General features: G+C 41.5%; 1 protein-coding gene across 1 annotated transcript; it reads left to right on the forward strand.

Annotated features, from left to right (window-relative positions):
• The first annotated feature begins 1,095 nt into the window (after positions 1 to 1,095).
• Positions 1,096 to 11,520, forward strand: marchf4b (membrane associated ring-CH-type finger 4b). The gene is made up of 4 exons (XM_071517415.1): positions 1,096 to 1,527; positions 8,124 to 8,279; positions 9,356 to 9,548; positions 11,108 to 11,520. Exons 1-4 carry the CDS (start codon positions 1,096 to 1,098, stop codon positions 11,518 to 11,520), a joined length of 1,194 nt encoding a protein of 397 aa, XP_071373516.1.
• Positions 11,521 to 17,880: the final 6,360 nt, after the last annotated feature.

Consider the following 17,880-nt stretch of genomic DNA (forward strand, 5'->3'; position numbering starts at 1 on the left):
TATTATGATGATCATATTCTCTTGAACTTGTCTGAATCCACAGTTTCCCAAGTAATGGGTTGGCTGCTTGCATCACTGTGCGGTGGTGACGTGCGGCGCCTGGGAGCTGTCCCAGGAATCATGGTGCTGAAGCTGCAGCACCAATTCAGCAGCCAATGATCACTGATCATTCCGGGGCTACGGATGCATTCACTTAGCAGGACGGTCCGAGAATCGTGCTGGAATTTAATGGATGGATTTAAACGCACCGACTTGTTCCTCGAATATGGAAATTCGATATTTGGCTTTCAAAGCTGTGAAGAGACTTGTGCACGACCTGCAGTCTGGCTTGGAGTCTGTCAAAAAAGCCTGAAATTGTGAGTCATATGGAAATCGGTGTAGCTCGCCAGGTAAGAGAGATTTGCTTCCTAACATGGCACGCCATCGATTGATTTGGTTTTGCTTTAAATGGACAGGATCTCGACAGTAACCCGAGCACTGCTGGTTTAAAATTGCGCTTTCGTTGAATATTGTTGGAATATTAGAATTTTAAGATTGAGCGCTGCAATTTTGTTTTCTATTAGGCTACTGCTTAAATTGCGAGCCATTATATAGACAGATGTGATTCCGGGTTTATGCACTGGACGTGAATCTGGAGAGAAAAGACTGTCTAGATAGTTTATGCTGTGTAGACCATGCAGACTATTATAACTGATGCCATGAAATGACTGTGGACATTTGAGTGAACGGGGCATAGCCTAATTATTTGAATGCATATTCCTATCAATCTAACATCTGACTTTCCCCCTTTTAGCGATTCCATTTATTGAACTTAATGGCTTCAGACACTTGTTTGCATCGATGGAATTTATTTTCTTCTTGGATTTACTCTCTCGTGGGGAAAAAATAAAAGACTGAAAATATAGGCTTCATATGTCTTCATAGGAAACTAAAAGCTACACCAAAATCCCAACAAACACCACTGGAAGACGCCCCCCCGCCCCCACCACCCCATCCCACGACATATGAAGAAGTGTCTGCTCATGACGGGGGCACATGCTGTTTGCTTTCAGCATCATTGTATGGTGCTGTGAATTTGTAGCCGGAGACAGGCTGATGCTGCGCAGCCAGGGCATGCTGAAGAGCCGCTGCTGCGTCCTGCTCGGTGACCTGAGGGTGCTCCTGCTCGGGCCACCGGCGCCGCCGACACCGCTGCCTCCGCTGACCCCCATGAGCGGACAAGCCGCGGAAAGCCATGAGACGGACGTCACTGTCCCCGACAACAACAACACGTTAGTGCGGGGCCACCAGCACGCGGGGGACTGGACTACCCCACCTGCGGGAGGAGCCACCGGGCCACCGGGGGGAGACCGACAAGTGGCGGGCTGGGTTGATGCGGCAGAGCTGTCGGCGGCCCTGCGCGGCTGCAGCAGCTCCTCTGATGACTGCTCAAAGGGCAAGCTGGAGGAGAGATTCTCCCTCACCAGCTACACTGAAAGTGGCTTCAGGACGCCTGTGTGCAGGATCTGTTTCCAGGGACCAGAGCATGTAAGTCAAGGAAGAATGTTCCTCTGTTTGCTGCTGAGCTGCAAGAGGGGAGTTTCTTTTGATGAGGTGACTTGCTAAGATGAGAGATTAATGTCTTACTGTTATCTTCTATGCCATTAGTCTAAGATCATGTTCCATCTAGGGCTAAGAGGTTGTCACTCCATCTAAACACTACACCAGCTCATTTCACTAATTACCCCACATGCACACACACTCACAGTGAAGGTATGCAAATGAGTGAAATCTGTTGGTGTAGTGTTTGGTTGGAATGAAAACCTGCACACTCTTTGCCCTCCATGAAACATGACTGGAGACCACTACAGATTAACTATTCATGTTGGCAGAACATTGCATATTCAAGCCCAGATATCAGTCACTGCTCTTGGAGCGCTCATATCAGGCATTCTTTTACAAGAGGATCTACTGGTCAAGTTTCTTTTCCTCTGAGAAAGCCCACTCCCAGCGTCTTGTTAGGATAATCACACAGCTGCTGGAGAGCTCTCTCAGCAAGGCTCCCACTGCATCCTGCCCTCATCACTTTGTGAGGCACGAAAAGACAGCTACCAGTGGGAGGATAATGAAAGACCTTGTCCCCCTGGTTGACAAGTGTGGAGGATACACAGAGATGCCATAACAACTCATTAGAGCCAAACGCTTACTGTGAATTCATACCGAAACATTATGTGCGTGAAAAATCAAATAATGCCTCTCTGTTGCACACACACCACCTGAAACAGTAGAAATTAATGTGAACAGAACGGCAGATACAAGAGAGAATGGCAGTCGCATTAGTCACACTGTTTGTCTCTGGCTTTGAGGCTATATTGATGAATATGTCACACTTCATCAATCAGCAGAGGGAAAATCTGGAGGAGATGGCCAAGGTGTGCCGCAATAAATAAGACTAAATTATAACAGAAGAGCAGACAGTTTGCGATTTGCAGCCACATTAGTTGCACTGTTTGTCTCTGCCTTTGACACTACATTGACGAATATGTCACACATGGGGGGGGGGGGGGGGGCTACTTATAGTTATGTTGCCTTTACCTTAGCAAGTTTTCCTAATTGTTCAGATTTATCATTTTATGGTCATACCATTCCACTTTATATAGCTTCATCTCTTTATATATCATCAACTAATTACTCCAACAGCAAAATTATGTATCATTCCACCTCTGAGCTTGCACTTTCAAATCATTACTGCCATGGGATCTAGTTATGAGATTGGAAGACGAGGACTCAGATCCTTGTTATTTCAAAAGCTCCACAGATAGACAGCAGGCCCTGCAATGCATACAAAATACAGCCTTCGAAAATTTGCAGTATTTCCCAGGGCCTCCTCCAGCTCACCCCATCGACGCTTCCTTGAGACATTGCAGCTACTCAATAGCACTTGATTTTCTGCCATCTTTTCATTATGCAAGTTCTTATCTATCACCATCCTTCCCTCTCCTATCGTCTCTGCTGTTGTGTTGGGTGAAGTCCAGATATAGATCTGCTGAGGTGTAAATGGGTACAGGAGCAGGCAGCTCCATTGGAAAGGAGAGATGAGTGGACTGTCTATGTGTCACTGTGTGATACAGGCAGCGGGGACATTAGTTATCCTCTGTTCTCCCTTAGCCTCCAGGATGTCACGTAGACCAAGGCAGCCAGTATCTGATCTGACAATCCACCTCCAAAACACTTCCATCTCCGGGGCTGTGATACTCAAGACAGCGTGAGGAAGGGAGTGAGGGACGTAGTTAAGTATCCTGCTGGAAAAGGGCCTTTAGCTGAATGTTTGACAGAGGCAACCACTGAAAAATTATTGTATTCCGAATAAATATACCGGCACCAAGCCTAACCTTTGCTAAATAGCCTATGTAATCTTTGTTGAGTCGAATCGATCTTGATGTTGATGGTACCATTGTGATGGAGGCTGTCCTTAGCGATTCCCAATTTAACACCCTGTTGTTTCAAGTCAGACTACTTGTGCTTGAGTCAAATTATAGCCTCAGACACACAGTAAATAATGAAAAGTTGAGCCAATATCAGATGAAGTGGCACTTTGACATTCCAAGGGTAAGACCCATAATAATAAATTAATGTCTCTTACTTCAATACCTCCAGTTAGTCATCTAGTTTTTTTTTCATATACAGCTACCTTGAGACCCATTTCCATTTTCTATTGGTTCTATTCAGCAAAATCTCAACAAGAAGCTTAACAAAGGGCTCGCTTTATTCAAGCGCGTGCGCCCAGACCTGGTCTAGACCACATCGCTCACAGATCCACTGTGAACAATTCCTCTGCCGCGTTTTCTTCAGATCATACAGATCAGCAGGAAATAACACTGTATCGCATTGTCCTTGAAGTGGAATAATATTAAAGGAAAGCCGTGGAATATGTCCCTGTTTGAGGGATCCTCTCCTGGAGTGTCATGCACTATTACATTGAAGTGGCCTTTGGGGCAGACGCTCCTGCTATCCCGTCCTCACTTCAGCTGCATGTTAGTGTGACTCCCTGCTGCTTAGAAAAGATGCTGGCTTTCACTCTTAAATCATAACACAGATAATGCACTTGCACAGTTCATTTGTCGGAGGCACAATGAGAGCCCTTGAGGGGTCGAGTTAGCATCATTCTCTCTGTGAGGCCCCACAGCGCCGGAGCACTATGCTTTCTGTATTCCATCACATGTAAGATGGCTCCTCAGCCATTTCTTGGGAATGGGATATAAACAAGTTACATAAGCGAATGAAATATTTTGGCCCTTGCTGAGGTCTATTGGCAGGAGCTATGAAGTCATAAACATTAGATCAGAAACCCTAGTAATTGCTCTTCTATTCAATTGCTCTTTATCGGGTCCATTAACTATTACCGTAATGGTTCCCGCAGAATAAGTGATGAGCGGAGCATCCCCCGGCATATGTTTTATGAAGGGTCATTATAGGTAAATAAATCTAAACTTATATGCCCTGACTTGGGCCCTTCAATTCCATTATTCAGTGGCTGTACTTCTTTTTTCTCTAACTTGTTGGATAGGGTTATTACAATATACATATATGACTTGCAGCTTCCCGAAAAAAGAAATGCTTTTGGCCCGAACATCTTTTATTGGCTGATGTAAAAAATCTCTCTTGTTTTGTTTCGGGGTGAGCTAGTTTATTATCTCACGGTGCCCCCTCGCCTAGATTTAATGGAGTTCACTTGCCCTGATTTCACACCCTTAAAAAATGTGAATCTCAATCTGTAATTCAGTTCCATGTCATTACACAGTAGCAGCCAGATGTGGTTCTGGGTTCATGAGGAGAATATTAAGTGTGCTGAATTGTTTTTGAGATAGAAATAATGTAGCACAGAGAAATGTAATAATATGGCTAAAACTACCAAACTCCAGTTATTAATAGAGTACATTGTTTTATAATGTAGTAACGTTGCTGTTTGATCAGCAGTAGGACATTAAGATGTAGCGCGTGTCAGTGTGTGTGGGCTGTAATGCCACATTTGTCAGCAGACTCTTTTGCTCGCTCTGTGGCCTCTGTTGCATGGGAGTGGATCTAGGTTTCAGCTCTTGGCTGTGATCAGGCCTGTCACAGTGAGTAGTCCGAGTCCCACTGGACACGGCAGAACTGTTCTGGTGCGCCTGCCAATACACTCCCACCATGGCCATCTGTAGATGGGCCTTTTTTCCTCTATCGCCCCCCTTTTTTCCTCCCTGCTCCGTGACCAGGGTGTTGCTCCGTCTGTCAGATGTCAGGACAATGATGGCGTGGAGACATCAGTTGGAGCGCTGCTTTGTGTTTCTCCCCACAATCTCTGCAATGCTGTGTTCATGGTACAGATTGGATAGGGAATGTGAATACGGAATTAACAATACCTCGGCTTAGAAAACAAATACCTTGGCTTAGAGGGGTAGAGCTACATCGCTTTTTCATTCATTATTGGCTCTTGTTCAGTCCCATTTAGATTAAGAAACATCTTTACAAGGAGGTCCTGCTTTGAATTTCATAGATCCACATTTCTTTAACTGCAGGTCAGAAGCCAAAAAGGGCAGCAGGCCTACATCTTTTGGGTTCCCATATGACAAGGCTTGTAATATATTTTAATGGGCTTGGGACCCAGGGTGGAAGAATACATTTCTCATTTGTATCTCAGGCTGAAAATGGTTTAAGAATCCCTGGCTTAGATGGAAGTTAATTGCAGTCTTTTGTGTACTATGTCATTGATAGGTTTTTTTTTTTTACCATTTATTTATCCAGGGAAGGTTGACTGGACAATTTTGGTGATTTTTTTTGTTTTCACTTACACAGCCGTCTATGGGTTGAATTCTATCATCCTTGGATTTCCAGAAACCCTTTCAAACCCCATAAGATGAGCTGAAAATGCATTTTTCTCAGTTTCTAAAAAAGTTGATATTTTGGGGTGTCCTGGTGGTTGAGTGGTTTAAGGCAGGTACCATGTAAATGCGACGTCCTGGGTTTGAAGACCTTTGTTGCATGTCATCCCCTTGTCTCCGCCCCCAATCTTTCCTGTCTCTCTCCACTTTGATCTGTCTAATAAAGGTAAAAATGCCCAAAAAATTATCTTTAATAAAAAGAGTTGACATTTTGGAGATACAAGGTTTTCAAACGGCAGCAATAACATGTTTTTTTTTCAGTAATGCCTTGCTACACACAGTTACACACACATTCACACCAGGGAGCTGCCCAGTACAAACACAGTCTGTTGACCACTGGGGCAAACGGAGGGTAAATGCCTTGCTCAAGCGCATCTCAACAGCAACTGTTAGCGGGAAGCGTGCCTCTCTTTCGCCCTCCCCGCCCACATTTTCCCAGCAGGCATAGGTTTTTAGCCGGCCACCCTCTGGTCACAAATCTGCCTCTCCGACATCTAGGCTGTCACCACCTAGGGCTTCGGCTAAAACGCAGAACTAGCAACAATTGTCATTAAATCTGCTTGTTATTCATTAAAATCAATCATAGCACCCAGTCAGGCAGAGAGTGGGGACATGAAAGACCGTTATTTATATTAACATTTATATTTTAGGCTTTTGGCTGGTGCTCCCATCCGGAATGAGTGCAGGAGTGGAATGAGCTTACATTCCTAGATAACCAGCATTTACTGAAGAGTGCAGCGGTCAGACAATAATATAAAAAAGATATTGGACCCTGTTCAAATTTGACAAAGAAAATCTAAATAAAAGCGTATGATCCAGACAAAAGAGGTTAGGTTTTACAGTTTTTCTTTAACAAGACCGAATCAAGGTCCGGTGCAAGTAGAGAGGGAAGGCAAGGAGAGGAGGATGTGATTTAAGGGGAAGAGGAAGGAGAAGGCATGGGAAAATTAAGCATTTCTTGATTTTAGGGGCTATTTCTTTTTAGTCTAAACGTGTATGTGTATCCCTATAAACTTGAATGATAAATCTGAACACACCACTTTTGTAACTATAAAAGAACATTGCTGTAAACACGACTATTCCATCACAGTGTTTTGAAGGGCTGCAGTGAAAAGAAGTTAAAGTAACAAACTCTATTGTTCAGTGTTTTGCATCTTCTTCGGGCTTTGTTCTTTGACAGAAGCATCTGTGGCTAATCCCTCCACCTCTCAGCTGTGCCAGTAATCAAGGATTTGGACTGTCAACTATGTGTAATAGTTATGACAACGGAAGGCTTTCATGTCATTTCTGAACTGGCATTCTACTGAAATAAGATTGTGCAGTGCGTGTGTGCTTTCCTACCTGCCTGCCTGCCTGTGTGTAAACCTCTGAGAAAATCAATAAGACACTGCAAGGAACTGCAAACATATATGCATGTAGGTGATTTATATTGCCTGTAAAAGGATTTTCTACAGAGAGGATACATAAGGTGAAGAAACTAAGGATAATCAATCGGTTAGTGATTGCTATGGACATGTATAGGAAATAGGAAATCAGTACTCGAACTACTGAGGCTCCAGTCCAATGATGTGAAGCAGAAAATGCTAGCCTGCTTCATCTCCAGTATTATATTGCATTCTGTCTGCTATTAGTGAAAAAAATTGACATATTCATGGTATGTACCATTGCAGGACCTTATTTTTCTTTGGACATTTATTTTTCTATTTTTCACATTTTAGAATAATAGTAAAGACATCAAAACTCTGAAATAACACAAATGGAATTATGCAGTGACTAAAGAAGTGTTAAACAAATCAAAACTATCTTATATTTTAGATTATTTACAGTAGGCAAAGGCTTTGGAAAGAAATTCATACATAGGATTCACTATTTATATTTGTCTAAGAAACAAATTTCAAGCATTTAATAAGCATAAGCCTTTAGATCAAAATGGCTTTAAGATAATGAAAAACATAGTACATTCAATCAGGTGTGTCCAAACTTTTGACTGGTAGTGTAAATCAGGTATTAAGGCATATTTCTGTTTGAACTGCACTACAACTTGCTCAGACAAGACATCTATCAGAAGTAAAGAAAATGGAAAAACCCTAACCCTAAACCTAAAATAAGATTATCATAAACTCAGCTGTGAAGGTTATTTATCAATTTAAATGAACTGAATTATGTCAATAAACTCTTGTCCTGGGTCCTTGCCGGTGCTGACTGCCTGTCTCTGTCCTACAGGGGGAGCTGCTGAGCCCGTGTCGCTGCAGCGGGTCGGTGCGCTGCACCCACCAGCCCTGCCTCATCAAATGGATCAGTGAGAGAGGCTCCTGGGCCTGTGAGCTATGCTACTACAAATATCAGGTCATTGCCATCAGCACTAAGAACCCACTACAGGTGAGCTATTGGTGTATTACAGAGCGAAGTGGAAAACAGTGAGCTTTTAGTGGAAAAACAGCTGAGCCAGAAATTGAATTTTTAGAATATCCACAAGTAGGGAATGTATGGCCAAGATACTGTAGGTTCTTGGAACTAAGAGAATCTGTATCCAATCAAAAACTCGAAACACTGAGTGCCAAAATCTGTGCTTGCCAACATTATCAAACCATCTCAAGGGGAGAGCTATTTGAGTATATTGGGATGGGGGTAGATAGCCCCAGGCCCTTTTCCTGTGAGACTCATTTGGACGCATTTTTGTTATTCATATCGTAATTTGTTTTTGGTTGGGAGGAGAAAGCACCTAAAACATCATTTTCAGTAATTATCCTGTGTTTACCGCAACTCTAGTTCTGCCCTGATCATAAATTGAGAAGAAAAAAGCTGAGAATGAAACTTTGTATAGAAACAGGGCTTGTTTCCCAGTGTTCTGTAGACAGATTGTGGAAGCAATCTCTCTCTCTGTTTTAGACTTTGGTGATATAATCTATAGGCATTCAATAGTCTCTCTTAAGTAGAGATAGATGCTGGTGATGCTCCAGCTCTTTGATTTGTAACTGGAAATACTGCATTTTATAGCAAAAAGTGAGCAAGCCCACTGTTGAGATCAGGATTGGTTTTTGTTTATTTCTAAAACTCTTCTCCTCAACTATTGCTGTATCTTGCATTGTTTATTGACTGGAGAGTTGGAATTGGACTGGAAATAGAAATGCTCTCAGGACTAGCACTGACCTGGGAAATACTGCCTTTAGATTTTGTGTTTCATATACCTGAAGACAAATGCTGCGAACCCTGAAACTTGATGCTTTGGTTGCGATGGAACATTTCAGGAATCTGATGAAAATTTGAATGTTTTAATTAATGATTTGTGAATGTTTTCATTGATGACTGTAGACATTGTTTGTGTCTTTCTCTTGTTTGTGTTTTTCTCTACATAAGCACTCCTCTCCTACGCACTCCTTTTCTGAGCATTAAATAAAGGTTAAAAGAAAAACAAACCAAACTGATTGTTCTCTGGTCTGTGTCTCTCCATGCAGTGGCAGGCCATCTCCCTGACAGTGATAGAGAAGGTGCAGATAGCAGCAGCCATCTTGGGCTCCCTGTTCCTGATGGCCAGTATCTCCTGGCTGGTGTGGTCGTCTTTCAGCCCGTCAGCCCGCTGGCAGCGCCAAGACCTGCTGTTCCAGATCTGCTACGGCATGTACGGCTTCATGGACGTCGTCTGCATCGGTGAGGCGCTACATTTCAGATTACAGGGGATGGGTTCATTACTTGCTGAATTTAATCAAATGGTTGGAATTCTTTTGGAATGGCCTTGTGATTTTGGATCAAATAGAATTGGAGTACTTACATCTTGAGATTGGATTCTGAGATTAATATTAAGTCTGTGGAGTCTTGTCACATTATCCCAGGTCAAGATGTACCTTTGACTTATGATTCTTGGGCCATAGCTTTACCAATATTTTTGTATTACAGTGTTGAAACATGATGAGATGCTGGGTCAAAACTTACTTGATAAATTAAACATGCATGCAGCATGTTTTCAAGTCTCGGTACAGTCCTATCAGTAACTGAAGTGGTTTTCTTTGCGTGCATTAAAAAGGCTGTCAGCACAACATTAAACACTACAGTAGCAATCCCCAGCAAACTTTGAAGACCAAGGTACTCTGACACGACCTCGGAGAAATAACTGTGATGTAGCATTTTCAACTATTTTCTGAATTTGCGTGGGAGTCATAATTGAAGCTTTAAACCCGGAGAAAATCTTGTAGTATTGCTCCTCTTCAGCTTGGCTGCCTGTGTGCTTGGATGACTGTCTGATGGCATCTCACATTGAGAAAAGCCTAACTGCCACTGCAATAGACAGCAGGATGAGAGGAAGAGGAGATTGATTGTCTCCGGTTTGGTAGCAGGGATTGACTGTGGAGTCATTAACTCTGCACTTTACAGAGATTAACTTGTCACCTGGCAGACATTAAAGAGAAAAGACTTGACTTTCTCTTATCAGTAGACAGAGTGGGAGAGAAACACTGAGGAGGAGAGACAGGATTTCTTATCATTAAACTCGGTAAATAGAGGAGAGTGGAATTATTACCTGTCCATACTTGGGAAAACTGCTAGCACTGTGGTTGCTGCATTGCTTGAAACGGATGTAACTGCTTATCATATGCGATGACAATATTATACTAATTGTAAGAAAAGACATAGTGAGCCATTATAATGTAATTATGTTGCTCTATGATGAATACAACTGCAATATGTTGTATATTGGCTATAATGATAGTGATGATACTGTCTAAGCACAATAAGAAGACACAAATATTTCCCTTTACATGAATCTACTATGACAAAAACAGGCTGTAAAATCTTGGGGTCCATGCATCTCTTGTTACAGATTGATTTCAATTTTCCAGCATGCTGAGTTCAATGAGGACGAATCAATAAGCAATTTTGAACTGTGATAAGATATTATCGAACAAACCCACAGAACGAATACATCATCTTTGCTAACCTAAAACCTAAAATTGGTGTGTCTTACTGTGTCGCAAGTCGTAGCATGTCTTACACTTTTTCATGAAATAAAGATCTTATCTTTGGGGTTACGGTGCAATACTTTAAAGATTAGTTGTTTTGTTCTGCTGCTCCCACAGCTAATACTTTCTGTGGGTTTCACCTTCACCGTCTGCCTTAACACAGTCACAGTGAATGCAGAGATATATCACTCTGTGGTATCATTAAGACTGCTGCCAGACAGTGACATTGTCTAATTGATGTTCTGATCTCCACAGCGCTAATTGTCCACGAGGGACCCTCTGTGTTTCGCATCTTCCACCGCTGGCAGGCTGTGAACCAGCAGTGGAAGGTCCTGAACTATGATAAGTCTATGGACAGTGACGACCTGAAGCAGGCCGCCGTGGACAGGACGCTCTCTCAGCCCAGCCAGGGCTATCAGACTGGGGTAGGAGTGTCCACCTCCACCTCCTCCCTGATGGTGGTAGCCTCCACCACCCCCGGCTCCACCGCTACCACGGTGGTGACGGCCACAGGAGGACTGGGCACGCACGATGACCCCAGCGCAGTGCCGGACCAACACTGTCCCTACAACATCCTCCACCTCCTCAGCCACCTGAGGCAGCCGGAGGCTCGCAGCCAGCCCAGCAACAGCACGCGGGAGCTGGTCATGAGAGTCACTACGGTCTGAGGATTCAGTTTGAGGCCTTATCTTGCGCGGAGGTGGAAGGTTTATAAACTGGCAGACAGTTGAACACGGTCTTACCCTAACTGCACTGGATTAATACAATGTTCTTGTTTGTTTCAAATGCATCTCTGATGTCCGTACATGGATTGAATAAAAGTCGAAGTTGTTTCATTTGCAGAATGGGTTTGAAAATAATTATTTTGGGGATACTTAAAGAATAATTGTCATTTTTTATTAGGACTTCTGTCTATATCGCATGACAACAATACAAAAAAATGTCATGTTTTGAAAATCAGAATTCTCTCTTCTCTTGTTAGCAATACTATCTAGAATTAGAAATTTTGATGTACTAAATATTTGTACAGTCATATTCACAACTAATTGGATAATTAGTTGGGCCAAAACATTTCCATGCCTGAAAATACGTTTCTCCTCAAAAGCAGTAGTGTCACTTGCAGTCCATGTGGCACACATTCATTTTTGGCTATATCACCAATAAGTAGCTCCCAGAGCCAATGGTTTCCCAGTCTCCTCTTTCCTGAGTATCAAAATCAGATATGCTCTTTGATACTTATTCATAGCCCTTGTTTCATGTCCATGAAAGATCACTTTTCGTCACAAGGGACACTAGATCTCAGAAGCATGCTGTGGGAGGGCAGAAGCACTGTTATAAACATTCTCATAGCAGGAGATTTATTGATGTTCCCAAGCTTTCCTCTGCTTCAACAGATTGATTCTGTGATAGTAGGCAGGGGAGGCCTGTCTAGACGCTGTGTATTACTGTAGCTCATTAGGACACGGTTTCCCAAAAACATTTTGTTGCCAATGTTATCCATCATAAGAAAAAAGACAAAGATGATCATAGTGTGAAAATGTTTTTCAGGAACCATGCCTTGAATGTCTTTGAGCCTTTCCCAACGCATTAGTGATGTTGGAGCTCTATATCATGCAATTATACATTGTCAGCTATATTTTTTATTATTTTATTTATTCCAGTAGGTTTTTGTAATGCAGCAGTTATTCTGAAGAAGTCATGCTATCACCATGTCTGATCAATATAACACAGTGCTGATAATAATTGAACCAACTGAGAATTTGATTGCATGTGATTTGCAATATCAAAGGACAGCAAGGTGCTGCACATAATTAAGCTGAATGTATCAAACAGCATAACTTGTAAAGTGCACTGTGTCTTTCTGAACTCTGCATTCTGTGTAGCCTTTACTATTATTTCTAATTCATTTCTGCATTACCTGGTGAATGTTATATTTTGCTCTTCTGCTATGTCTCATAATAATCATATCCCAGCAGTTCAGCATCTGCAGAGAATCAGGTAGCTCCGTGATTTTCTGCTGAATTATTCAAGCCACAAAGTGCTGATATCAATGGGTGGGAGCTACTGTACAACACCAACTTGCAAGGAGCTGGGAGGTTGCAGAGAGTTCACCGTGAATTCGTTTGCCTCAGTTCTCTTCACACCCTGTCTCTATGAATTCACTCTGCACACACACCTAGCTTTGATAAACCCCAAATCAAAGGCACAGTAAGAGAAGAAACAAGTCAAACCAAATAAACCTCATGGGAATCCATTAATTGAAAGTCCTCCTTAAGGATTAGTATGGGGAGCATCATTTGCACAGCTTTAAATATTTAAATGTACTATGTTGCACATGTTGAGATCAGATCTGTTTCATGCAGAGGAAAGAAAATACTGCATGTAGTTAAATTCAGTTAAGATTTTATTGTTGGGGCAGGGATTGTGAAGACACAGACTATTTTTAATGCTGTATCAGCCATTTAATGTTATCTTTGTTCTCAAGATCATCTATTTGAAACAATACACCAACCCCTACAGGGTATGACTCTCTGCACCTTTTCATTTTATACAGCTTCAATTTATGCACTGGATGATACCTTTGCAAATTTTCCAGGTTTAATTTAATCACTGAATAGTTTCCGCCCCTCAGAAAAACTATTCATTTTTTAACATAAAAGGAGTCAAAATTGAAACCAAGGCAGAAGTTTTTGCCATTTCCAAGTCAAAGGAATTATAAGAGCCAAATCTTTCAATAAACTCTGATAAATCAGATTTTTTTTTTTTAAATCAAATCATCAAGTTTCTAATATTAATAGCATTTCTGCTTAAGCAACATTAGTGAGACTTTTTGCAGAGCCATGTTTATTATATCTAAGTTTGATTGGTGAGATACCGGATTTAGGAAGGGTCTTCTCTCTTCTATTTGGTGTACAGTGTAATAAGCCTTTGTAAGCATTGCTTTCATCTGCAGAAAATTGACCCAAAAAATGATTTTTGCAAACTATATAGAACAGTGAACCTTTGAAACTGGGTAAATTGCATACAGCTAATGTGCTATTCAAGCAGGTCATTTCAAGTCTGAATCCTACCGTCAAATAACAGCACATTCACTCCTCGCAACTTCTCTCTCCTCTGAAAATGAAAGGATGGATCTTGAGGAGTTGCCCACTTCTTTTATGGTGAGATGAAATGACAGGCGCTGTATAGCTGGGAAGCATCATCGGTCAAACACAATACTGGAGAAATTGCAGAGGAGGCACATACTCTGCCTTAACCTCCTGGTGAGGTTCCTCTTCTTTTTGACTACAGGAACATTTAATCTAAAAGCCATTCAAAGCAATCACCTTATCTGAGATTTTTCATCATGTAGAATTAGATTTTTACAAGGCAGACACCATTTGAAAGAGATGCGGGTTATATGGTGTCCCATTGTCAGAATACAGCCTCAGTAGTGAGTGAGAATTATTCTCAGTATCATGTTTTTGCAGCTTGTGTTCCCCCCGGTGGCTCATTCAGGCACTGCTCTTGGGGACTTGCAAAACAAAGACTACTTCCCTGTTGGCCACCATTACCCATCAAGCCTCTGTCTCACAGTTTGTGCGCTCATCAGATGCAGCAATTGCTTGATAACCTGTTATACAGTTGCCAAAATGCAATTACAACTTTGGCGTTCAGCTGATGCACTTGTCCAGAGTTACTTACAATGAATGAGCAAGTAGGTGTCAAGTGCCTTGCTCAAGTGCATTTCCACAGGATACATGGCTGTTATGGGAATTGAACCTGTGACCTGCTAGTTGTAGGGTGAGCTCTAACCAATAAAGCATGTGTCCAACAGTGATGATACATCTCATAAGCTGTGACATGGGCTCATTTAGTCACAAGACATTTAGATGTTCTGCCAGTATCTGAAGAAAAAGCCTTGATTTGATAAAAGGATTTTAGATGTTATCTAGTAGTGATGATATCCAACCATTAAGAAAATATTCCTGTACAGACAGTTTACAGTATCATCACAGTACTACTGTATAAAAGTTTATGGAGGCCTCTATAATCATAGTGCTGGATGGGCATAATGGCAGTACATAAACATTTTTCCATCTTTCCATCTCTCCTCATCTAGCACAATTCCTATACCTGTAATCGTTCATGTCATCTGGAGACAGTAGGCAATTTCAAAGATTGTTGCCCAGGAGAAAGAATCAGACACAGCCTTCCTCTCACTTAATTGCACATTCGCTCACTCAGCATCTCTCTTTCAGGAACACACAAATGCACCCACCCACCCACCCACCCACCCACACACACACACACACACACACACACACACACACACACACACAGATGAGTGTTCTATAAACAGCGCCTGCACTCAGCAGGTCAACGGCAGCATCACTGGGCTTCTCTAATTGAGCCCCTGATGACCGCCTTCCTGAGCTTGCTGCCTTTGAACGTTGATAAACAGACAGCCGTGTACACACATGCTTAGTACTAATGCATTCCCACTGACAGTCACAGTGTCAGGCTAGAGTACGATGCCATGACCTGATTAAAACACATCTCTTCCTCAACTAGGACATTCTCCTCTTTAAAGGCCCAATCCCAAATTGCAGTAATGCGCCCCCCTGTTGAGACACCGTTGTCCCACTTTGTTTGCATTATGAATGACTGAAGATATAGCCTATTTTATTTTATTTTTTTTTACCTCGGCCTACAAAGTTCGTGTTCACACCCTGTCTGCCTCTCTGTCTGTTAGTAAGATTTGTGGATTTGGCTGGTATTTGGTGAAATTTTAGCCCTTGGGCCAAGGGCCAGTTGATTAGATTTTGGTGGTGGAATTTCCGTTAGAAGATTTCCTGTTTTTCAGCCGTAACTGTTATGTTGCATTCATGTGCTGGTGAAAACATCCGAAATCCAGTACTTCCAAGACAGCTGCTAAGAGTTGCCTTCTGATTTAATTTGGAAAACTGATATCTGAGCTCATTCTAGGATCCGCACATCCATGCAAACACTACACTGTTTACATTTGTTATGTTTGTAAACTGGAGCTGAGTTATAAAGAGCTAAGAATATATTTAAAAAAAATAATAATATTTTCAATGGAAAATAATAGTTTCAAACTCATATACGAATACACACAACATGCAGATGCTCAAACCAATTCTGATTGTATCTTTGACCAAAATATTGGGTCGCTAAAATGAGATGAATATTAACACCTACAGCACATTTTCTCTATCTTAAAATAGCAGTCAGAGGATATACAATAATCCCCAGGACTGCACAGAATGAAGCCTAATTCAAACCACTTTATTCATCTAAATTGTGTGAGTTCTTGTTCGGCTTTAGGAAAAGGTCCAGGGAAATTACACACTCCAGAGTGCTTTGTAAGTTCCTCTAATAACATTTTTACAACAGCATATCTGTACTTGACTCTAAGTGCTGAAGTTAAATGAAGCATAAAGTTTCAATCACCAGAGCCATTGAATGACCTCGCTGCAGTTAATGCAGAGAGGACACGTCCCTGTCCTTGATTTATTAAAAAATGAATAAAATCAAGGAGGCATGAAAAGACAGACAGGTCATCTGTAATGATCTATCTGCAGCGCCTGCAAGGAAGAGCGTCCTTCATCTGTTACAGGAGACAAAGAAAAATGGATTTTACGTCTTATGGCAATAAGAGGTACGCACGTCCTGCTGTGTCTGAAATGGCGTTACCCTCAATATGCTTCACAATTTTTAGTGTAAGTGATCCTGATTTTTTAGGAATAGATCAGGTTTAGAAAAGAAAATACTGAAGTTGTGTCTAAAAGTAACAGGATGTTGTGTTTTGGATGTTGCGCCTCCTTTAGAGTTACAATAGGTTGGATTGGAAATATAGCTGCTAGCAGCAATGAACAGGTTACTTGACAAAAAATGCACTGAGTTCCCTAATTGCCTTGCAAGGCATTGTGGGCGTAGCAGTCTTTATTATCACAACACAACATAAGTTCAACAGATCAACATATGGCTTGGCAGATCTCTTTAAAATGATGTTTCTGATCAACCCATCGATCAACCTGTTCAACTTTTTGTGCAAATAAAAAAAAAAATGTAATGACCCTAATCCTAACCCATATTTGGACCATCCCTTAGCTTTTTGCAAATTAGGCCTATACTTGCCAAATTCTGTGTCTGTCTGACCTGTGGTTCATGAGAGGAAGATTTAAGGTTTATAAAAAAATCCAAAGTGACAGCCAATCATTTATGCATACATAGGCCTATCTGTACCAAGTTTCACATCTCTATGATTAACGGCACAGCAGGGCTGAGCCTTAGACTGTGAGGGCTTATTATAGAGTTCCCTATGGGCCAATCAGTACCATTGTTTGTGCCAGTTTAGTCAGCAGGACTATATGTGCCAAATTTGAAAAAAATTCAACAATCTATGCCTGAGTTATTGGACTGAATACATACTACTACTAAACATAATAGGTTTAATAATAATAATAATAGGTTAGCACCGCTGACGCTGTGGCAACCTAATTAAAACAGTTGCAGCAGTTGAACTACTACAGGAGGGCCCACAGAGACACATCATTCATGCTACAGCCTTGAAATGTACACAAACCTTGAGCGTGAGCAGCTCTTTCCATGTAAGGCTATGGAGAAGTCTGGTTCAAGTGTTTGTAAAGCTGCACTGTGGAGAGAGAATCAGTCTTTCAGACTGTCACATTTATTCTGTCAAGTCAGGACAAAGGAATCCTGATCATATTTTTATTAAATCACAACTTTTATGCACCAGGTTATAAGCATAGCCTACACTAATAAAAAGCACAGATTCAGAGTTGAATAAAACACCTCAATTAAAATGGGCAGTAGTATTGGAACAATGTCCTGTTTGGTATACACTATCAAGAAAATTACTAGCTTTAACATTTATTGAAAATTACTGTCTACAGTTTGCTACATTAGACACACAATGTTAGTTACTGAATACATAATGAAAAAAGTCTATAGCTGCTCTTTAATTTCAAGGTGTGCATGTAGCTGTATCTATAGGCCTATTA

Source organism: Centroberyx affinis, unplaced genomic scaffold (genome assembly GCF_046629955.1).
Source record: "Centroberyx affinis isolate AG114_WGS23_722 - 3 ecotype Tasmania unplaced genomic scaffold, CSIRO-AGI_Caff_v1 ptg000490l_1, whole genome shotgun sequence".
NCBI lineage: Eukaryota > Metazoa > Chordata > Actinopteri > Beryciformes > Berycidae > Centroberyx > Centroberyx affinis.

What these genes read in the sequence shown, in the direction of transcription:
- marchf4b (XM_071517415.1), top strand. Translation starts at nt 1,096, where the DNA reads ATGCTGCGCAGCCAGGGCATGCTGAAGAGCCGCTGCTGCGTCCTGCTC. An exon ending in GTTTCCAGGGACCAGAGCAT is followed by an intron (nt 1,528 to 8,123) that starts GTAAGTCAAGGA and finishes TCTGTCCTACAG; the next exon opens with GGGGAGCTGCTGAGCCCGTG. An exon ending in CATGGACGTCGTCTGCATCG is followed by an intron (nt 9,549 to 11,107) that starts GTGAGGCGCTAC and finishes TGATCTCCACAG; the next exon opens with CGCTAATTGTCCACGAGGGA.